This window comes from Sylvia atricapilla, chromosome 1 (assembly GCF_009819655.1).
Source record: "Sylvia atricapilla isolate bSylAtr1 chromosome 1, bSylAtr1.pri, whole genome shotgun sequence".
Classification (NCBI taxonomy): Eukaryota; Metazoa; Chordata; class Aves; order Passeriformes; family Sylviidae; genus Sylvia; species Sylvia atricapilla.
In genome coordinates, this window is record NC_089140.1 from 91,028,850 (window position 1) to 91,044,241 (window position 15,392).

The following is a 15,392-nucleotide window of genomic DNA, read 5'->3' on the forward strand; positions in this document are numbered from 1 at the left end:
CCTGAGACATCTACAGTAATTGGCTATGTAAGAAAAGCAATTAGGAAAATGTGATTTGCAATTTATGGCTTGATTGCTTTCTTTTAATGCAGGCTTTTTAGCTGCACTGCTACATAGCTTTGTGTGGTCAAGCCATTTTCAGCATGCTGCATGGACTATGGCCCTTCAAATGGCTTCCCCATCTGAATTTAAAAGGGCATCCCCTTAATTTCATTTACTACATTCCTCAGATGACTTTGAGTCACTGTGCCTGCTAGTGACCTCAGCTCTGTGCACAGGGCAACATTATCTTCTCCCCTGGCATTTGTAGGATCTGCTGGCCTTGCTGGAGTGGCAGAGCCACATTACAGCCTGGGTTTGAGCAGGGATGGGGTTTGGGAAAGCCAGCACTTGGCTCTGGCCATCCCTGTAACTGACAGAGCATTCAGCTAGAAGAGTCAGGCTTGGAGGCACGGCTGTGTTAGCCAGGCTTATATTTGGAAAAAAGGAGGACAAGTGCCTCAACTGTGATGATGTGTAAAGGCAGGGGGTGGGACTAGAAAATTTTGCTACATTTGGAATCTTACTATCTTACTCTACTTGACTTCTTTTTGATGTTTTAATACATGAAATTATTTCCATGTGATGTGATTCATAAAATCATGGATTGAAAGAGTTCCGTATAAAGCAAGGCTCAGAAGGAATCCTGCAGAAGATTCTCCCTCTACCTTGGCCAGTACATTTCAGAGAAGCATATTAGGGAAATTAAGGAATGACAGCCATTCTATGGGAGGTACAGAAGCAAGAGACAGCCTTGCCACAGTCCCCTCTTATGAACAAACCCTTTTTGCAGGTTCTCTCTCTGCAGGCACCCTTCCTTGCTCGGAAAACCTTGTCTGTTTTAAGCCAGAAAGCAGTCTTTACTCATTGCTGTAAATGGGCTGGGAGCATTCATTTACATGTCAGATATGCCTACATACTGTCACTTGTCACCCCACTGATGTTTCCTGGTGTTAGTTTTTCCCCATATAAAAGCAGCTCAAAGAAAAACAGATTTCAAAGGCATGTTGCTCACAAATGCAAAGCAAAACAGAGTTCTTCTGTGATAGATGGGGGAAATATTATTTCTGTGAAGTTCATGCGATTCAAGCATTAATGTTGAGATTGAAAAATAGATTCAAAAGTAAGGGCTTTCAGAAATAACTCCTTTAGAGGATCCTGTTTTGAAGCAAGGATATCATTCCTTTCTTTATAGAGATGCTAGTTTCTGTGAAGCCTAACAAATGGATTCAATCCTGAAATTGGAGCTTGTTTCTATTTCGACAGGGAGACCAACCTGTCAGAGGTCCAGTACCTGCCCTTTCTTGCACAGAAATGAATCTGTAGTAAAGGGAATTTCTTCTGATTTAAAGTAGCATAAATCAGAGAATAATCTTGCTGGCTTTTCTTTTTAAAATATCCTCCTCTCAAAACACAACTATCAGAAGCTATGATTTAGATTTCCAATGCACTGTACTAACTTCAGGAGAACTTTTTTCTTACTACCCAGCAGATGATGTGATCTTTTTAATTTTTCCTTTCAGTTTACTTTCTTTACACCCTATTCGCATGAAAAACAGAGACTGGCTAGTCATCTTTCACAGTCCAAACAACAAGACTGGGAAAAATTACAGCAGGTTTTCAAAATCTACCGCTAGCTTTAAAGTTTCCTGAGCTCTTTAGTAAATCAACAAAGTTATCTCTGCCAGATCTTGTAAGTCCTTATTAAGCCACACTTGCTTCTTCATGGAGTATAATATATGCTTTCTAGCAAAGAGAAACAACAGTAGAATTGAAAGATATTGGATGAAGAGTAGTTCTGTCATCCAGTTCTAAGCCATCAGAGGAATATTGCCACTAAAGCGTAATGATGAAGATGTTCAATAAAGCTGCAGCGTACTAACATCAACAAAACAAGCCTCTAGTTAAAAAAAAAATGTTTTCTAAGCTCTTGAAAGAAACTGAAGCATCATCAGTTACCTGGTGCTTTCTGGCTGCAGCTGAATGAGGGTTGTTAAAATGCATGGTGCAGTTAAGCCTGCCCAGGTAATTTTGGCAGCACGAGGTTGCGGATTGATTATGGGTCACCCCTGGCACAGGGAGAGGAGAGCAGCTGCGAGCAGTGACCTCCTCTCTGAGCCCCTCGGCAGCTTGCATCAGGTGCGCTCCTGCAGCTCAGAGCTTTGTAAATGGGAGTTGTTTCTTTGCTACAGGTAGGCAAAGGTCCCGAGTTAAAGCCCTCTGGCTCTCAGCGACCACTGGCAGCGAGCCTTGTTTTATAATGAGCCCATCGCTGAGTGCCCTGCGAGGCCCTTGAGATGGATTTGTCTTTTCTCCTGGCAGCTTTCTGAATGGAAAGTGCTCAGGCATCACTTATCCAGACTTCTGAGTTCCGGTTTGAGGTCTGAAAAGGTGAAAATTATTTAGAAGGTGCTTATGGCTAATGTCATTCCAATTTAAAAGGTAATTACATCATCCCGGTGCAACTTACTGGGTAGAATCAGTGGTGGCAGACAGTGCCCTGAGAATGAAGGACGTTTTCCTGGGGCATATTTAATGGACAGGGGAAGAGCAGATGGGAAAGTAACAAACACGCTGCTACACGTTCCAGGGGAAACTGGGAGATCAAATGTTTACCACTGCTCTTATTTTCTTTCTTTCTTTGAAGTTTTTCACGTTTATAAAACTAGTTTTCTAAACCCTGAAGTTTTGTAAGTGCATATGGCAATAGCGTTTTTTTCTTTAAGCTCCAGCTTCCAGAAGCATATGACTAAGTGAGAATCTTGCTCTTCGTTATTTAAATGAAAGGTAAATGAAAAATAAAGATATTCTAGTTTCCATAGCTGCAAAATAAAAACCTAACAACTCCTCTCCCAAAATGCTTTACAAATAAGAATTACCTAACTTTTTTTTTTTTTTTTTAATTTTGAAAGAAGCAAATGAAAAAGGAAAAAAGTGACAATTTTATGTGCATTTTGTCCGTCTTTTATACATATACAGTAAAACTTGCATTTGGTAGCCTTTTATGCAGAAGTTTATTCAGTGTATTAAGGACAAGTCATCTGCAAGAGTGGTAGAAAAGAGTCTATTAAGAATAACACACGGTGCTATATGGGCAGTTGGTGGTGAGAGGTGAGTAGGAAGAGAATATACAATTTCTGCTCTACCCTAAACTAAATCCCCCACCTTTTTGACAAGGACCACCTCCTTCTCTCTCTCTCTCTGACAGCACATCTGAAAGTGCATGAAACTCCTTTGGTGTGTACAACACAGATTATTCTATTAAATAACATACTCCCAAACAGCAACAGTTGCATTTTATAATCATTTGATGAAGAATTATATCATTAGCAGCTTTTTAAAATGTTAAATTGCTTACCTTGGCCAAAGAAATTGGAACCCTAAAATAATTAGGGATGGAAAACTCTAAGATTTAATGACAATGACAAGGGTTACTCAAATTTTCACTTTGGTCGATATCACAAACTCAGCAGTTTCCATTGTCAGCTTAGATCAGCTCAGGACTGAATGTTGGTTTTAATCACGGAAGTAAAAAGTGTTCTTTTCTACATGTCTGCTTATAGACATCACAAGCCTTTTATGCAAATGTCAAACTTGATATACAAAGAAATGCAATGTACAGAAAATAAAAACTGAACTCCAGTGACAGCAAATGCCACACCAGCAAACTTCAGGCTGCCCTGAGAAGATAGACCTCATTGCTTATCTTAGCCACTGTCAGGTTGGACTCTTTGCTGTACTCCCTTCACATCTAAACCATCACTGAATCCTGCTCTCTCTTAATTTTAAGCACTCTTCTTGCTCCAGCTGAATTCCTTAGCTCTCTTCTACTGACATTTTCTTGCCCAACCAAAGCAGCTTCATGTGTTCTGGTCACCTCCTTTCTCACCCACATCCTTCTCTTCAATGCAACATCAGTGAAAAATCTTGTCTCCTCTTCCAAGCTGTAGTGATCCCCATGTCTGCACATTGTTGTCTCCCCACCTACACATGGTTGTTGCTCACTTGTTAGGTTTTTCACAGCAGGAAGTGAATGCTATCAAATAATGCCAGGGATGACCTTGCTGGGAGGGCAATTATAGATGCTGGAATTTGCCCTCAAAACATTTATGCTTCCAGCTTCTTTCCTCAATTTGTGTTCCTGCTGCTCGTTTTGTCTCCCCAGTGCCTGTTGATAACATATACATTCCTAGCATGCTGGCAGCTGAGTGTTATTTGGGGCTCCTGAACATGAATACAACAGAAAAGAAGCTTAACCCTTCAAAATGTACCCGCTTTTTCATGCTGTTATCCTTTTCTCTTCACTCTTTTCCTGCTTTTCCCCCCATACCCACTTTTATGTTCAAATCCTCCAGTACCCTCTTCAGGAATTTACCTCAGATTCCTCTTCCGTGCTGCTTCAATGCCTGCAGCAATCGCTGTTTCTCTGTTTGTGTGGCAAGCAACTGCTGATGATGGATTTGGAGCTCTCTGTAATTATTTATGAAAACTGTGAACTGCCCTCATTATTCAGATGCTTTCTGTGTGGTTTTATTTGACGTACCACAGAAAGAGACTTTGAAAAAGCAGGCAGGAACAGAAAGGATTTCTTAAAATGGCCATGTTCGCATGTGTTTCTCAGGGGGAATGATGCCATGGGCTTCAGCACAGCTAGCCAGGGACTCCCAGGACACCCAGGGGAATCAAGAATTATGATCTGTTTGGTTATCACTATGCAAAAAACAGAAGAGTGTAATGACATCATTAGCTGTCCTTGCCGCAGACAGCCTATGGGCCAGTGCAACTGATATGAATCATATTTCCATGCTAAAAATGATAGCAGTAGCAGATAGTCAAATGACAGCACTTAATTGTCTGTGTGATCATAAGAGTATCAAGGGTTTATACATCAATGAGATTATAGTTTTTCTAGGAGAAGTCTTAAGAAGGAGGGCCTATGAAAAGGTTACAATTTCTAACTGCAAGAAAAATATAGTTTCACTATCTTTTCACATAGATGGGAGAGCATGGTGTCACTTCTGTCCCTTTTCCTTTTCTTCATGGTGGTTCCTATGGAGGAACACAACATCCAAAACATAAGAGTATCAAACTCTCACAGCAAAACTTGAGACTATATTGGAAAATAGGTAGTATGAGTTTACTTTGTGGCATTATGGATATCTGGAAAAAGTTAAATGAAACAATTTTTAAATGGTCATTTGGTCACAGTAAAATAAAATTGAATGTGTTGTCCGTCCAGATGGTGAGAAAGCCATTTTGAAAAATCATCTTGATCAAAATCCACCAGCACAGTGGGGCTCATCAGACCCTTCCAGAACAAGCAAAGATCCCATAGAAGACATCAACTCTCCAGAACAGTAAGTATATATCACTACCTTGCGGACAAGATGTTAATTTAAATTATTACATTTCATCAAAGCCTGTATTTCCCGTCTATGCATTGTTCTTATGGAAAGACCTTCACTGTAACCCCCTTTCGGCCAGCCCAGGCTACAGAGAGAGCCTGAAATATCAGCAACAGGGAACATGAATGGCACCTCCTGAAGCACCAATAGGCAGCAATGTTGTACTGTGATGCCTCCCTGCCCCCAGCTCACCCCCCAAATGGAACTTAAAGAATATCAGGGTCTGTAGATCCTAAGGTACCCCAAAGGCAAATCAACATGCTTCTTTTCTCTTGCTGGAAACATAGCACGACGTCCAAAGTTTCTGTAGAGAGTTACAGGATGAGCTGTGCCTAAACACCAGTGTGTGGAGGAAAGAAAAGGATGCACATATGTGCACAAATGTCTTATGACTCTTGTCAAAAGTCCAAGTCCTTCCACACACCAGCCAGAGGGGTTCATAGTGTACACAGACATTTTGTTCTTTTACATTCTTAAGCTAGATGAGAAATAAAAAAATGTCCTGAGGGCTTTTCAACGTTGCCATAGCAGCTGGACCTGAGTTTTGGCACAGGAAAGCCTGCACTAAGTAGTTTCCCTTAGAAACAATGCTGCAGCTACAAGGAGAGGATGGCACAAAACACTGGCTAGATTTATGGAGGGGAGAGTCTTCTGGTGTCTCTCTAGGAACCTACAGGATAAACTCGTGTCCTACCCTCCACTAGCTGAGCAGGACCTGCCATGGGCCAAAGCTCAGGGAAGCGCCACTCTCGTGTGTGCCCGGATCAGCTGTTTCCCCACAGCAGCCTGGCTGCACCAGCATCCCTTCATCAGTGTCTGAGCTAATAGCTGTCAGACTCCTGGGCAATTTAAAAGCTTATTTAAAAACAGAATAAATTAAACAGATTACTAGAATGAGTCACGTTACATCAGCAACGGCAACCCTGATTGCAGATAGTAGCTACTGTCTTGTATTACCTGGAGAAGGAAAACATGTGGATTTCTAAATTTATCCTTGCATTCAAAAGAAAAACCCAACCCAAACCTGCGAAGAATTCACACACATATATGCACCAAAAAAAAAAAAAAAATTAAATCCCACAGTAGATGAAATATCTTGTAATTTTACAAAAGCAGGGCTCTTGCTGAGAGAGCTCTCATGACTTCATGGGGTCAGCAGAGTGCTTTAATGCATAGCTATTAAAGGCCTGTGTTTTTTTCAGTATCATTTGTCAGAAATAATGTAGTGTGAATGCAGCCTCATCCGCATGTGGCCCAGTTACATTAAGAAAGATGCTAAGAAATACACAGACACTCAGATAATCCAATTGTCTCGATACAGATTTAATACAGACAAAGAAGAAGAAAAACATTTGGTGATGACAGAACTTCCTCTAGGCTAGTGATAACTGATGAGAAGACTGAGATTTCCTAAAGGTTCCAGAGAGTGGGTCAGTACAAATCTGAACAGTCTCTGACATTTATGGAAAGCAATTAATAAAGTCCTGCTAAATCTAAACAGTGTCATTCAACATTTGCACAGCTGTGACTGTGCCAGCTTCAAGGACCAATGTCTTCCCTGAAAATGAGTACCAGAGCCACGCTGCCCAGACAGAGTGGATCTTCCAGGGAGGAGAAGTATAGCTGTCTTCAGGACTTCCCTCTTTTTGACAAAAGATTATCTCTCTCCAAAGTTTGTACTCTTTAAGATATCCTTCTGCACCTCTGGGCTTGTTTTTCAAGTTGCCCGACAGCTCTTCTGTCCTTTGGTGGTTGATAAATGTATAATTTAAAAAAAAAAAGAAAAAAAGAAAAGAAAAAAAAGGAGTTAAAGGCAAACTGTAGTTTCTGTCTTTCTCATTTCACTGCATACATAGGGTATCTGACAAGTAGTCACACAGTCTGAGAAACTTATTTCTTATTCAAGAACACAAATCTCAAGGACGTTAGTCTGGAAAAGATTTCCTCTTGGTCATAAACCTATGAAAGTAGGATGTCAAGACAATCATTTGCCTGCAGAAGTTTTAACTCTTTAATGGCTGTGGGGAAAAACGTCATCCCAGCTTCCTGTGCTTGTCAGCACTCATGAGAACTGGCATCTTCAGTATGAAAGCTGTTGTAGAGTCCAGAAAAGAGCTGATTTGGGATTTTTTCATTCTTTCTTACAATTAGTGCTACATTTGACTCATTGTAAGATCCCTTATTCTACAGCTGTGCCCAAAGTAAAGGCACAACAGTATATACATACCTCAGGTAGTAGTGCAGAAAGTTGTTTCATATTTGTTGACGAGGTAATGTTTACATTGGGGGAAACAATTTTTTGTGCTTGGCTCAGATTTAGGACCCTGCACCTAGGGAAGATGCAGTCTGCATGACTGTAAAGCAGCCTTAGAGCACGAATATAGATGATTCTCAGTTCCTTTGGCAGTTCCTGCTGGGCAGGACCCAGTAGGTTTTCTATACTGCCATATAAAATTTTCCATACCCAGTCAGACCATCAGATAAGAGCAGCAAAAAGTGGATGCTGACTGCTTCCTTTCCTGTTTACACTGTCTACACAGTATAAATTAACACCTCCTATAGCAAGCAAGCGGTGCCAGTGCACAGGCACAAGCCTTGCGCTTTGATTTCCCATCTTTTTAGCACACTCCCCAGCACAGCTGTATCCATTTGTGCTCTCCCAGGTAACACTCGGCAACAATCCTGGGGGATGCTTAACTGTGTGGATAGACATTGTACTGTGCCAGCTCATCTCAGGTCCAGAGAGCAGCCTGAACCAGTTTAAAATAGATATAATTCTTTTCCCAGTAGGATGAGTTGTCTCTCAGGCAAAGTCATCTGCTTTGATGAGCATCAAACTGCTCATATTTCCTGATGGGCAGTCCTGCTTATCTAAAGATCACATCAGTCAGCTTATCTGCATGATGGCCACGTTCAGTGGTTTAGCTTCTGTGACCCTCAAAGACATCCATCTATGTGCTTTCATTCCTGCACCTTGTCCCCTCTCGTCAGTGACCTACATCCAGCAGGTAATTTGTTTTTGGCACCATTAAAATTTATTCAGTTCTCATTTTAACAGCAACAATATGCAACAGTCTTCCAGATCTCTAAGCAGAGGTGATGACAGATTTCTATGGGACCCCACTAAAACTTGTGATCTTAATAGACTATTTCTATATGCAGGGTTTTTTGTAACCTTCAAAGCATAACTTCAAAGTATAACTGGAGCCAGTTATGTTAATTTAAGTAACACAAATTCTCATTCAAAAAAGTTGGTTTTGCCTGGGTTATTGCATTGCAGCCATATGCCTCAGCATGAACAGGCCTTTATTATTTGTTTTCTTCACTGAGAGTGGTTTATCTATGATCTCCCTCAAATGTGTCATTAAAATTATGTGGGTTTAGAATTGTTAGTTCACTTGCTAGTAGAACATCTTGCTTTACTGTAGTCTTTTACAGCTTCTCCAGTTTCCCTGCATTTGCTAAAAATCAACATTAATGTGCTGCAGAATTAACTGAAAAAATCCCTTAGTGCTTAGACACAGTTCATACTCCCACAGAACTTCAGATGTTTGACTGTTGCAGCAATTGGTTTCAGTCCCCCCACTTACCAGTGGATCTTATTAGCAGTTTTCTATAACAAACCAAAGTACATTTCAAATGCCTTGACCCCCTTGTGGTACTGTGAATTCCCATGTGCATTGCATTGTGTTCCTGTGTGCATTGACATCGGAAGCCAAGGTTTTACTTGATTTTATGTTTCCCTAATAAATGGTATTTCTGTACAGAGCTGAGGACACTTGCCCTAACACAGAATCCTGAGGAGTGGGTGCTCTGTGTATGGAATCATCTTTGCTTCCCATCTCCTTTGGTGGCTGCCTGTGATCCTAGTCCAACTAGAATTATTATTACCAACCATTACCTCTCCAAAACACTTGACCATATATATGCTTTCGCATACATATCTATGTAGTATGGACAACTTGAAACAAATTCCTAGAGTCATATAATGGTTTGGGCTGGAAGGGATCTTTAAAGGTCAATCAGTCTAATCCCGCTGCAATGAGCAGAGACAAATTCAGCAGATCAGGTTGTTCAAACCCCCATCCAGTTTGGCCTTGAATGTCTTTGGGGATGGGGCATCTGGGCCATCTGTGGCAGTGTTTCACCACCCTCATCATAAAAATTCATTATTTTTATGTAGTCTAAATCTACCCTCTTTTGTCTAAACCTCACACAGCATCCTCCCACTCCATGCCCTTGTAAAAAGTCCCTCTCCAGCTTTCTTGTAAGCCCCCTTTAGGTACTGGAAGGCAGCTTTAAGGTCTTCCTGAAGCTTTTTCTTCTCCAAGAGGAAAAGTACCAGCTCTCTCACCCTGTTTTCATAGAAGACATCTGCCAGCCCTCTGATTTTCTTTGTGGCCTTCCTCTGGACTCCCTCCAGCAGGTCCACATTCTTCTTACAAGTAGAGCTGAATGCAGTATTCCAGGTGGGGTCTCACCAGAGCAGGGCAGAGGGACAGCCTCACTTCCCTCATGCTGCTGGCCACACTGCTTTTGATATAGCCCAGGATATGATTAACTATCTGGGCTGCAAGTGCACATTGCCAGGTCCAGCTTTTCATCCACCATCACCCTCAGTTTCCTCTTGGCAGGGCTGCTCTCAGTCCCTTCATCCTCCAGCCTGTATTGATATCAAGGGTTCCCCCCAAAGCATTGGCAAAATGTGGCAGGAATGGAAGGGAAAATCACTGATAGGAGAGAAAAATAACCTAAAAAGAGTGAGGCAAAGCACAAAATTTATTTTCACTTCAGGCGAAAATACCGCGATTTTTTTGAATTTGCTACTCCTTTTGTTTTGTTTCATGTTTCACTCTAGGAGTTTCATCTATACAATCTTAATTGTGTCCAAGTCTCCAGGCTAAAGTTCTCTGCCCCAATTCCAGGAACCAAGTCTTCAAGTGAAGACTTTCAAGACTTTTAAGTACAGTTAAAGTAAAATTTGCCACCCACTGCAGCCACCATTGGCATAGCTAAACAAACATGCTTTGTCCATGGTATGGCTAACACTGAAATGAATGAAAAAAATCCTATTCACTTGATTATGCAACTGGATTCTCTTGGAGTAGCTTTAAAAAGCCCTTTAATGAGAAGTCTGTAACAGTTGAACAAAGTAAGCATTTCCACTGGTGGGAAAATAAGTGCAGGCAATTCTGCATTTGACCCCTCAACAAGAGACAGAATGACAATCCACAGCATCAAGCTCATAAGGATTCAGCACAGGGAAATAGCAAGCCATGCCCCCTCTGCACTCCTTGGGAACAAGGCATGACTTCATTGATAGCACCAGGAAGAGTTGAGCACAGTAGCAAAATAACAATGAATGGATTTTGTTTAGTTCCGGGAACGCGTTGCCAGCACTGGAATGATCATCACTGAGGACTAACATTGTGTGAAACTTTAAAAAGGAGTTTGAGGGGGAGAAACTATGAGCAAGAGTTTCCTGGGTAGGCAGGCAACAGCTACTTCTACTGCACCTCTGTATAAACAAGCCAAAGTTTGTAGTGAAGAAACTAAAGGGAAGAACACTACATTTCTTTCTGTTTGAATTTAAAAGCTATACGGCTTGATCCCCAAGCAGTGCAATGGATGCCTTAGTATCTGTCTTTGCTACCTAACACAAAGCAAAAAAGCAATTTAATGTCATTTGAATCAAAAAAGCTGTCCAAAGACCAGGTTTCAAACAAACACCTCTTATAAAGGTCTTTCTATACACTTTCATTGTATCAGATAATGGGCAAACATAAATTTAAAACTTTGTTTGTTATACAATACAAAACTCTGTGATACAATGCTTTCTGTGGGCATTTTTGTTCTGAAATCCAAGAGCCAGTCTTCAGTTCAGCTCAGTCACCTTGACATCTCTCTTCTCTTTAGAAAGTGCATCTGTGTTTCAAGGGTGAATGTCTCCAAATACAAAGACATCCTGATTATAAAATGACTGAAAACATCTTTTGTAGTAGCAAACCTCAACAGGATTTTGATTTTGTGAAAGGTGCTAGTATATCCACAGCACTGGAGTAGCAGAGCCCTTTTCTCATGGCATCACCCTCTCCAAGGAAAGGGCTTAGATGGGATAGCTATGAGCATGATTTAGTATTTATTAAAAAAAAAAATTATACCAGTTATCGTTATGTCAATCCACTTGGAAAAATGGATACAGAACGTTGGGTTCTGGAACACTGAATTTTTGTATGGGTGTTCAGCAGGAATGCTTTTAGAGTGCCAGCTCCTCAGTCCCATAGCACTGACTGACAGAAATCAAAAGCATCTATCACCTTAAAAGCACACACCAAAACTTTAAAGAGGAACTACTTAAAAGAGAAAAAAGCCATGAGTCCCAAATCCCTCCCACCGTGCACCTGTGCTTGCTTTACCTGGTGTTGCAGAAATGCCATCCTTAGTACTGATATCCTTGTGCTAAGTGATGCGTGGCTTGAAACTCAGTCTGTGCCCTCATGCGTGTCTACACAGTTGGCCTGCAGGCAGTAGATCGCTCTGCAAGGGATGGGGGGGTCACCAAGCCATACACCCTCTTTGCAAAATTAGGGTTTACCCCTTTTCTTGGTATCAGCAGTCTTAACAACCTGAATGTGGCTGGGAACTTCAGAAGGCTGTGAGATGCTGAGAAAGCACGCTTAGTTTCCTTTGTCATGTCTAACCCGTCGGAAAAATTCCCCGAGGGGCAAACAACATCTGGCTAATGCCAGAGGTGCCGCGCTCTTGGCATTAACCCTGTCGGTCACAGCGGCAGGCACAGAGAGCCTGGGAGCACATCGGCCCTGTGATGCATTCCGTCTGGCCCTGGCTAACATCCCTCTCCCGTCTCTCCCGCAGCATACAGCGCCGGCTGTCCTTGCAGCTGCCCATCCTTCACCACGCCTACCTGCCGTCCATAGGAGGGGTGGATGCCAGCTGTGCCAGCCCGTGCGTAAGCCCCAGCGCCAGCCCCCGGCACAGACACGTGCCGCCCTCCTTCCGAGTGATGGTTTCAGGGCTGTAGGAGGGGGAGATCAGTGCTTCCTGAACTGCTTTTAAGTACTCAATGACTGGACTCAACATCTGACCTAGAACTCTGCTACAAACCTGTGACATTGGCTCTTACCGCAGAGGAACTTCTGCCGAGCCCCTCGTCACAGGAGTGCCCGTGTGACTCGTGTGAAAAAGCGAAGGAGGACACAAAGAGTTTGATCTGTAGCCTTATTCATGGAGTTTTTATTTCTTCACCTAGAAGTCACTGAAAAAAATGTTTCTTCCAAAATTTCTACTAGCAACAAGGAGGCTGGGATATATGGATCTTGCAAAAAAGACACTAGGAAAAAAAACCACTCAAATGTCACTGAGCTTTACGTGGCTGCTGAGAACATGCAATTCTATACTGTATCCATGTAAGGAAAATGTAGTGGTCAAGCTATACCATGTTGGAATAGATACACTCATTTTTACAAGAGTTGTGTTAAATCGCTGGAAACATTCTGCACTGGTTAGTCTTGCTTTTTTTTCATTTCAGGGATGACGTTTAGTAGGAAAGAAGACTTGTGAGAAATGATTCCTCGGGTGTCATTGAGACTCTGCAGTGCTGTGAGCAGGGTCACCTTTACCTTGCAGCTGTGTGTGCAACCCAAGCAGAGCCTGAAGCTCCAGCTCTGAGTTGCCACCAGCTGGAGAGCTGCTGATTGCAAGCAGAGCACTTCGCCCTTCTCCAGGGCAATGGTAGCGACTGCTGACCATCTGCAGCTTCATTTTTAGCAAAGTTTCTGCACCTATTTCAGGATAAACACCACCAACCATAACGCACTAAACTGTCTGAAAAAGTCCTGGGGCTGATAACTCAGGAAACTGAGGACAGATGGGTAGTTAAGTCTTAATGCCACAGGATGAATTGTTTTTCCTAGTTTGTTTGAATTGTGTCACACATAATTACAATACAATTAATTTAGTGGACTTGGGTGGGGGGAGGGATTAGGGCACAGCACTTTGCTGCTGCAGGCAAAGCCTGCAGGCACGTAGATGTGAATATACACCACGTTTGCTTCGTACCTGCGTACGTGTGACAGTTGTAGCGGATAGGAGAGGACAAATCAAATTTACTAATAGAATATTCTACCTGAATCTTGAAAGGACTGTGAAAAAACAATGGATTTTAAACTTTAGCTCCTTTCCCTGAACCAAAGCAATTAGGAGGAACGATAGTGGTGTACCGTCTGGACCAACTCTGGAGCCAAACCCTCAGGCACAGGTGAGACACATGTGCAGCTTTCTTTTTCCAAGGGACTGGAAATGTATCCTCTCACTGCCGGGGCTGTTTGCTAAAAGTACGGGGGAAAAAAAACCACATGAAGCACCCACTGGGCTCTCAGTTTTCTTTAATCAACACTTGTGCCCCGCAGACCAAACCTTTGGAATGACATTTGTGCAAAGGTTTACAAATCAGCAATGACTGAAGCACAGCTGAAGGGGTTCATTAGCTGAGGGATTTAACTGCAGCTTTGACAAGCTAGCATAAATCTCCATTAAAAATAAAACACACCTCATAGTGGCCAAAACCAACATGAATATGTATCTGAGTATTACAATCAGGAGCATCACAAAATATTTCACTTGGCACATACAGTAAGAGAGGTTATGGAAATATCTGTAGCTTTTAGAACAAAAAAACCATGTAAGTATAAACACAGATAAACTAGAACTCATTACTCTGTTTAAGCACTAAACACTGATGTCGTCACTCAATGTGTGTTGACAGTATTCTCTTGCTTTATTAATATCATCAGGGCCTGGTTTATTTTAAAAGGAATGTTAATTTTTAAAAAGAGAAAATTACAATATTGTATATAATGTATACACAAAGATCTCTGTAGAAATATTATTCCAACTTAGCAGGAAAAAAAAATAATTCAGAAGTATCGGACCATTGGAGGTGAGTGTGTGTGTGTGTGTGTCTGTAACTTCGTGAATACTGACTGTGTGATGTTTATTAGGTTTAAACCATGCAGTACATTCTTTGTCTCAATGATACTGTAGTTTCTCCCATAACATTTTTTTTTTACTTTACTGCAGATAACAAGACCAACCAAGTGAATATAGCTATTTAATGTTTCTGTTCTTTTATACTGCAGCAAAAATGTACTGTAAATTTATGAAGAGGCTGTGCCCCAATGGCATTTTCCAATGATGTTAGTGCACAAATGCTTTAAACTAGACTGGAACTGCCAGAATAAAATGTAAATGAAGAATTTCTTGTATAACCTTATACTGCATGAGATCAATTTTTAATAAATTGTTGCAAATCTGTTTTTATGAATAAAATATATAAAACTTAGTTTTTTGGACTCAATGCCCTCTTCCCCCATTGCAAAATCATTTTTAATGAGAGTGTGTGTATATATATATAAACATAGGTATACATAAAAGCCTACTTGGAGAAAGAGGAATCCTATTACAACACTACATTTTAATAAAAAATGTAATATATAGTAAAAATACACATCCTAGTTGTTGAACAGTTTGCATTTGGAGATAATAGACAGATGAGCCTCTGCCTTGAAATACAATTACTGCAGTACCCAAGAGTGAAGTCTAAGACCTTTTTCAAATGGGAAAATAATCAAAACATGTACTGAACATTTATATCCAAACCACACTTAGCCCACACACTGTTCTCTCTTGCCCCACAGTGAATGTGAATTCAGAAGAAAAAGAAATACTTTACTATTTCACACAAGTTATTGAAGTTGAGCCAATGTTCCAGCTCAATAGTAAAATCTCTGCATCGACAAATGAGAAGTTTCTGAGAATAAACATCAATTGCTGCATGAAGGCAAACACTAAACCTCTCCATCTAGTGTGGTGGGATTTGTGCCTTAAAGAAGGTTCTTATGCATGGCAAAACAGGAGGAGGGTGGGAAT

At 41.3% G+C, this 15,392-nt stretch overlaps 1 protein-coding gene across 1 annotated transcript in view; it reads left to right on the forward strand.

Moving 5' to 3' along the window:
* The window catches only part of GABBR2 (gamma-aminobutyric acid type B receptor subunit 2), a 244,100-nt gene extending 228,995 nt beyond the window's left edge, over positions 1-15,105 (forward strand). Inside the window, exons 16-17 of the mRNA XM_066313731.1 lie at positions 5,279-5,396; positions 12,321-15,105. Coding sequence (XP_066169828.1) covers positions 5,279-5,396; positions 12,321-12,486 — 284 coding nt within the window. The 3' untranslated portion in view covers positions 12,487-15,105. The remainder of the gene's footprint in view (positions 1-5,278; positions 5,397-12,320) is intronic.
* The last annotated feature ends 287 nt before the right edge of the window (positions 15,106-15,392 follow it).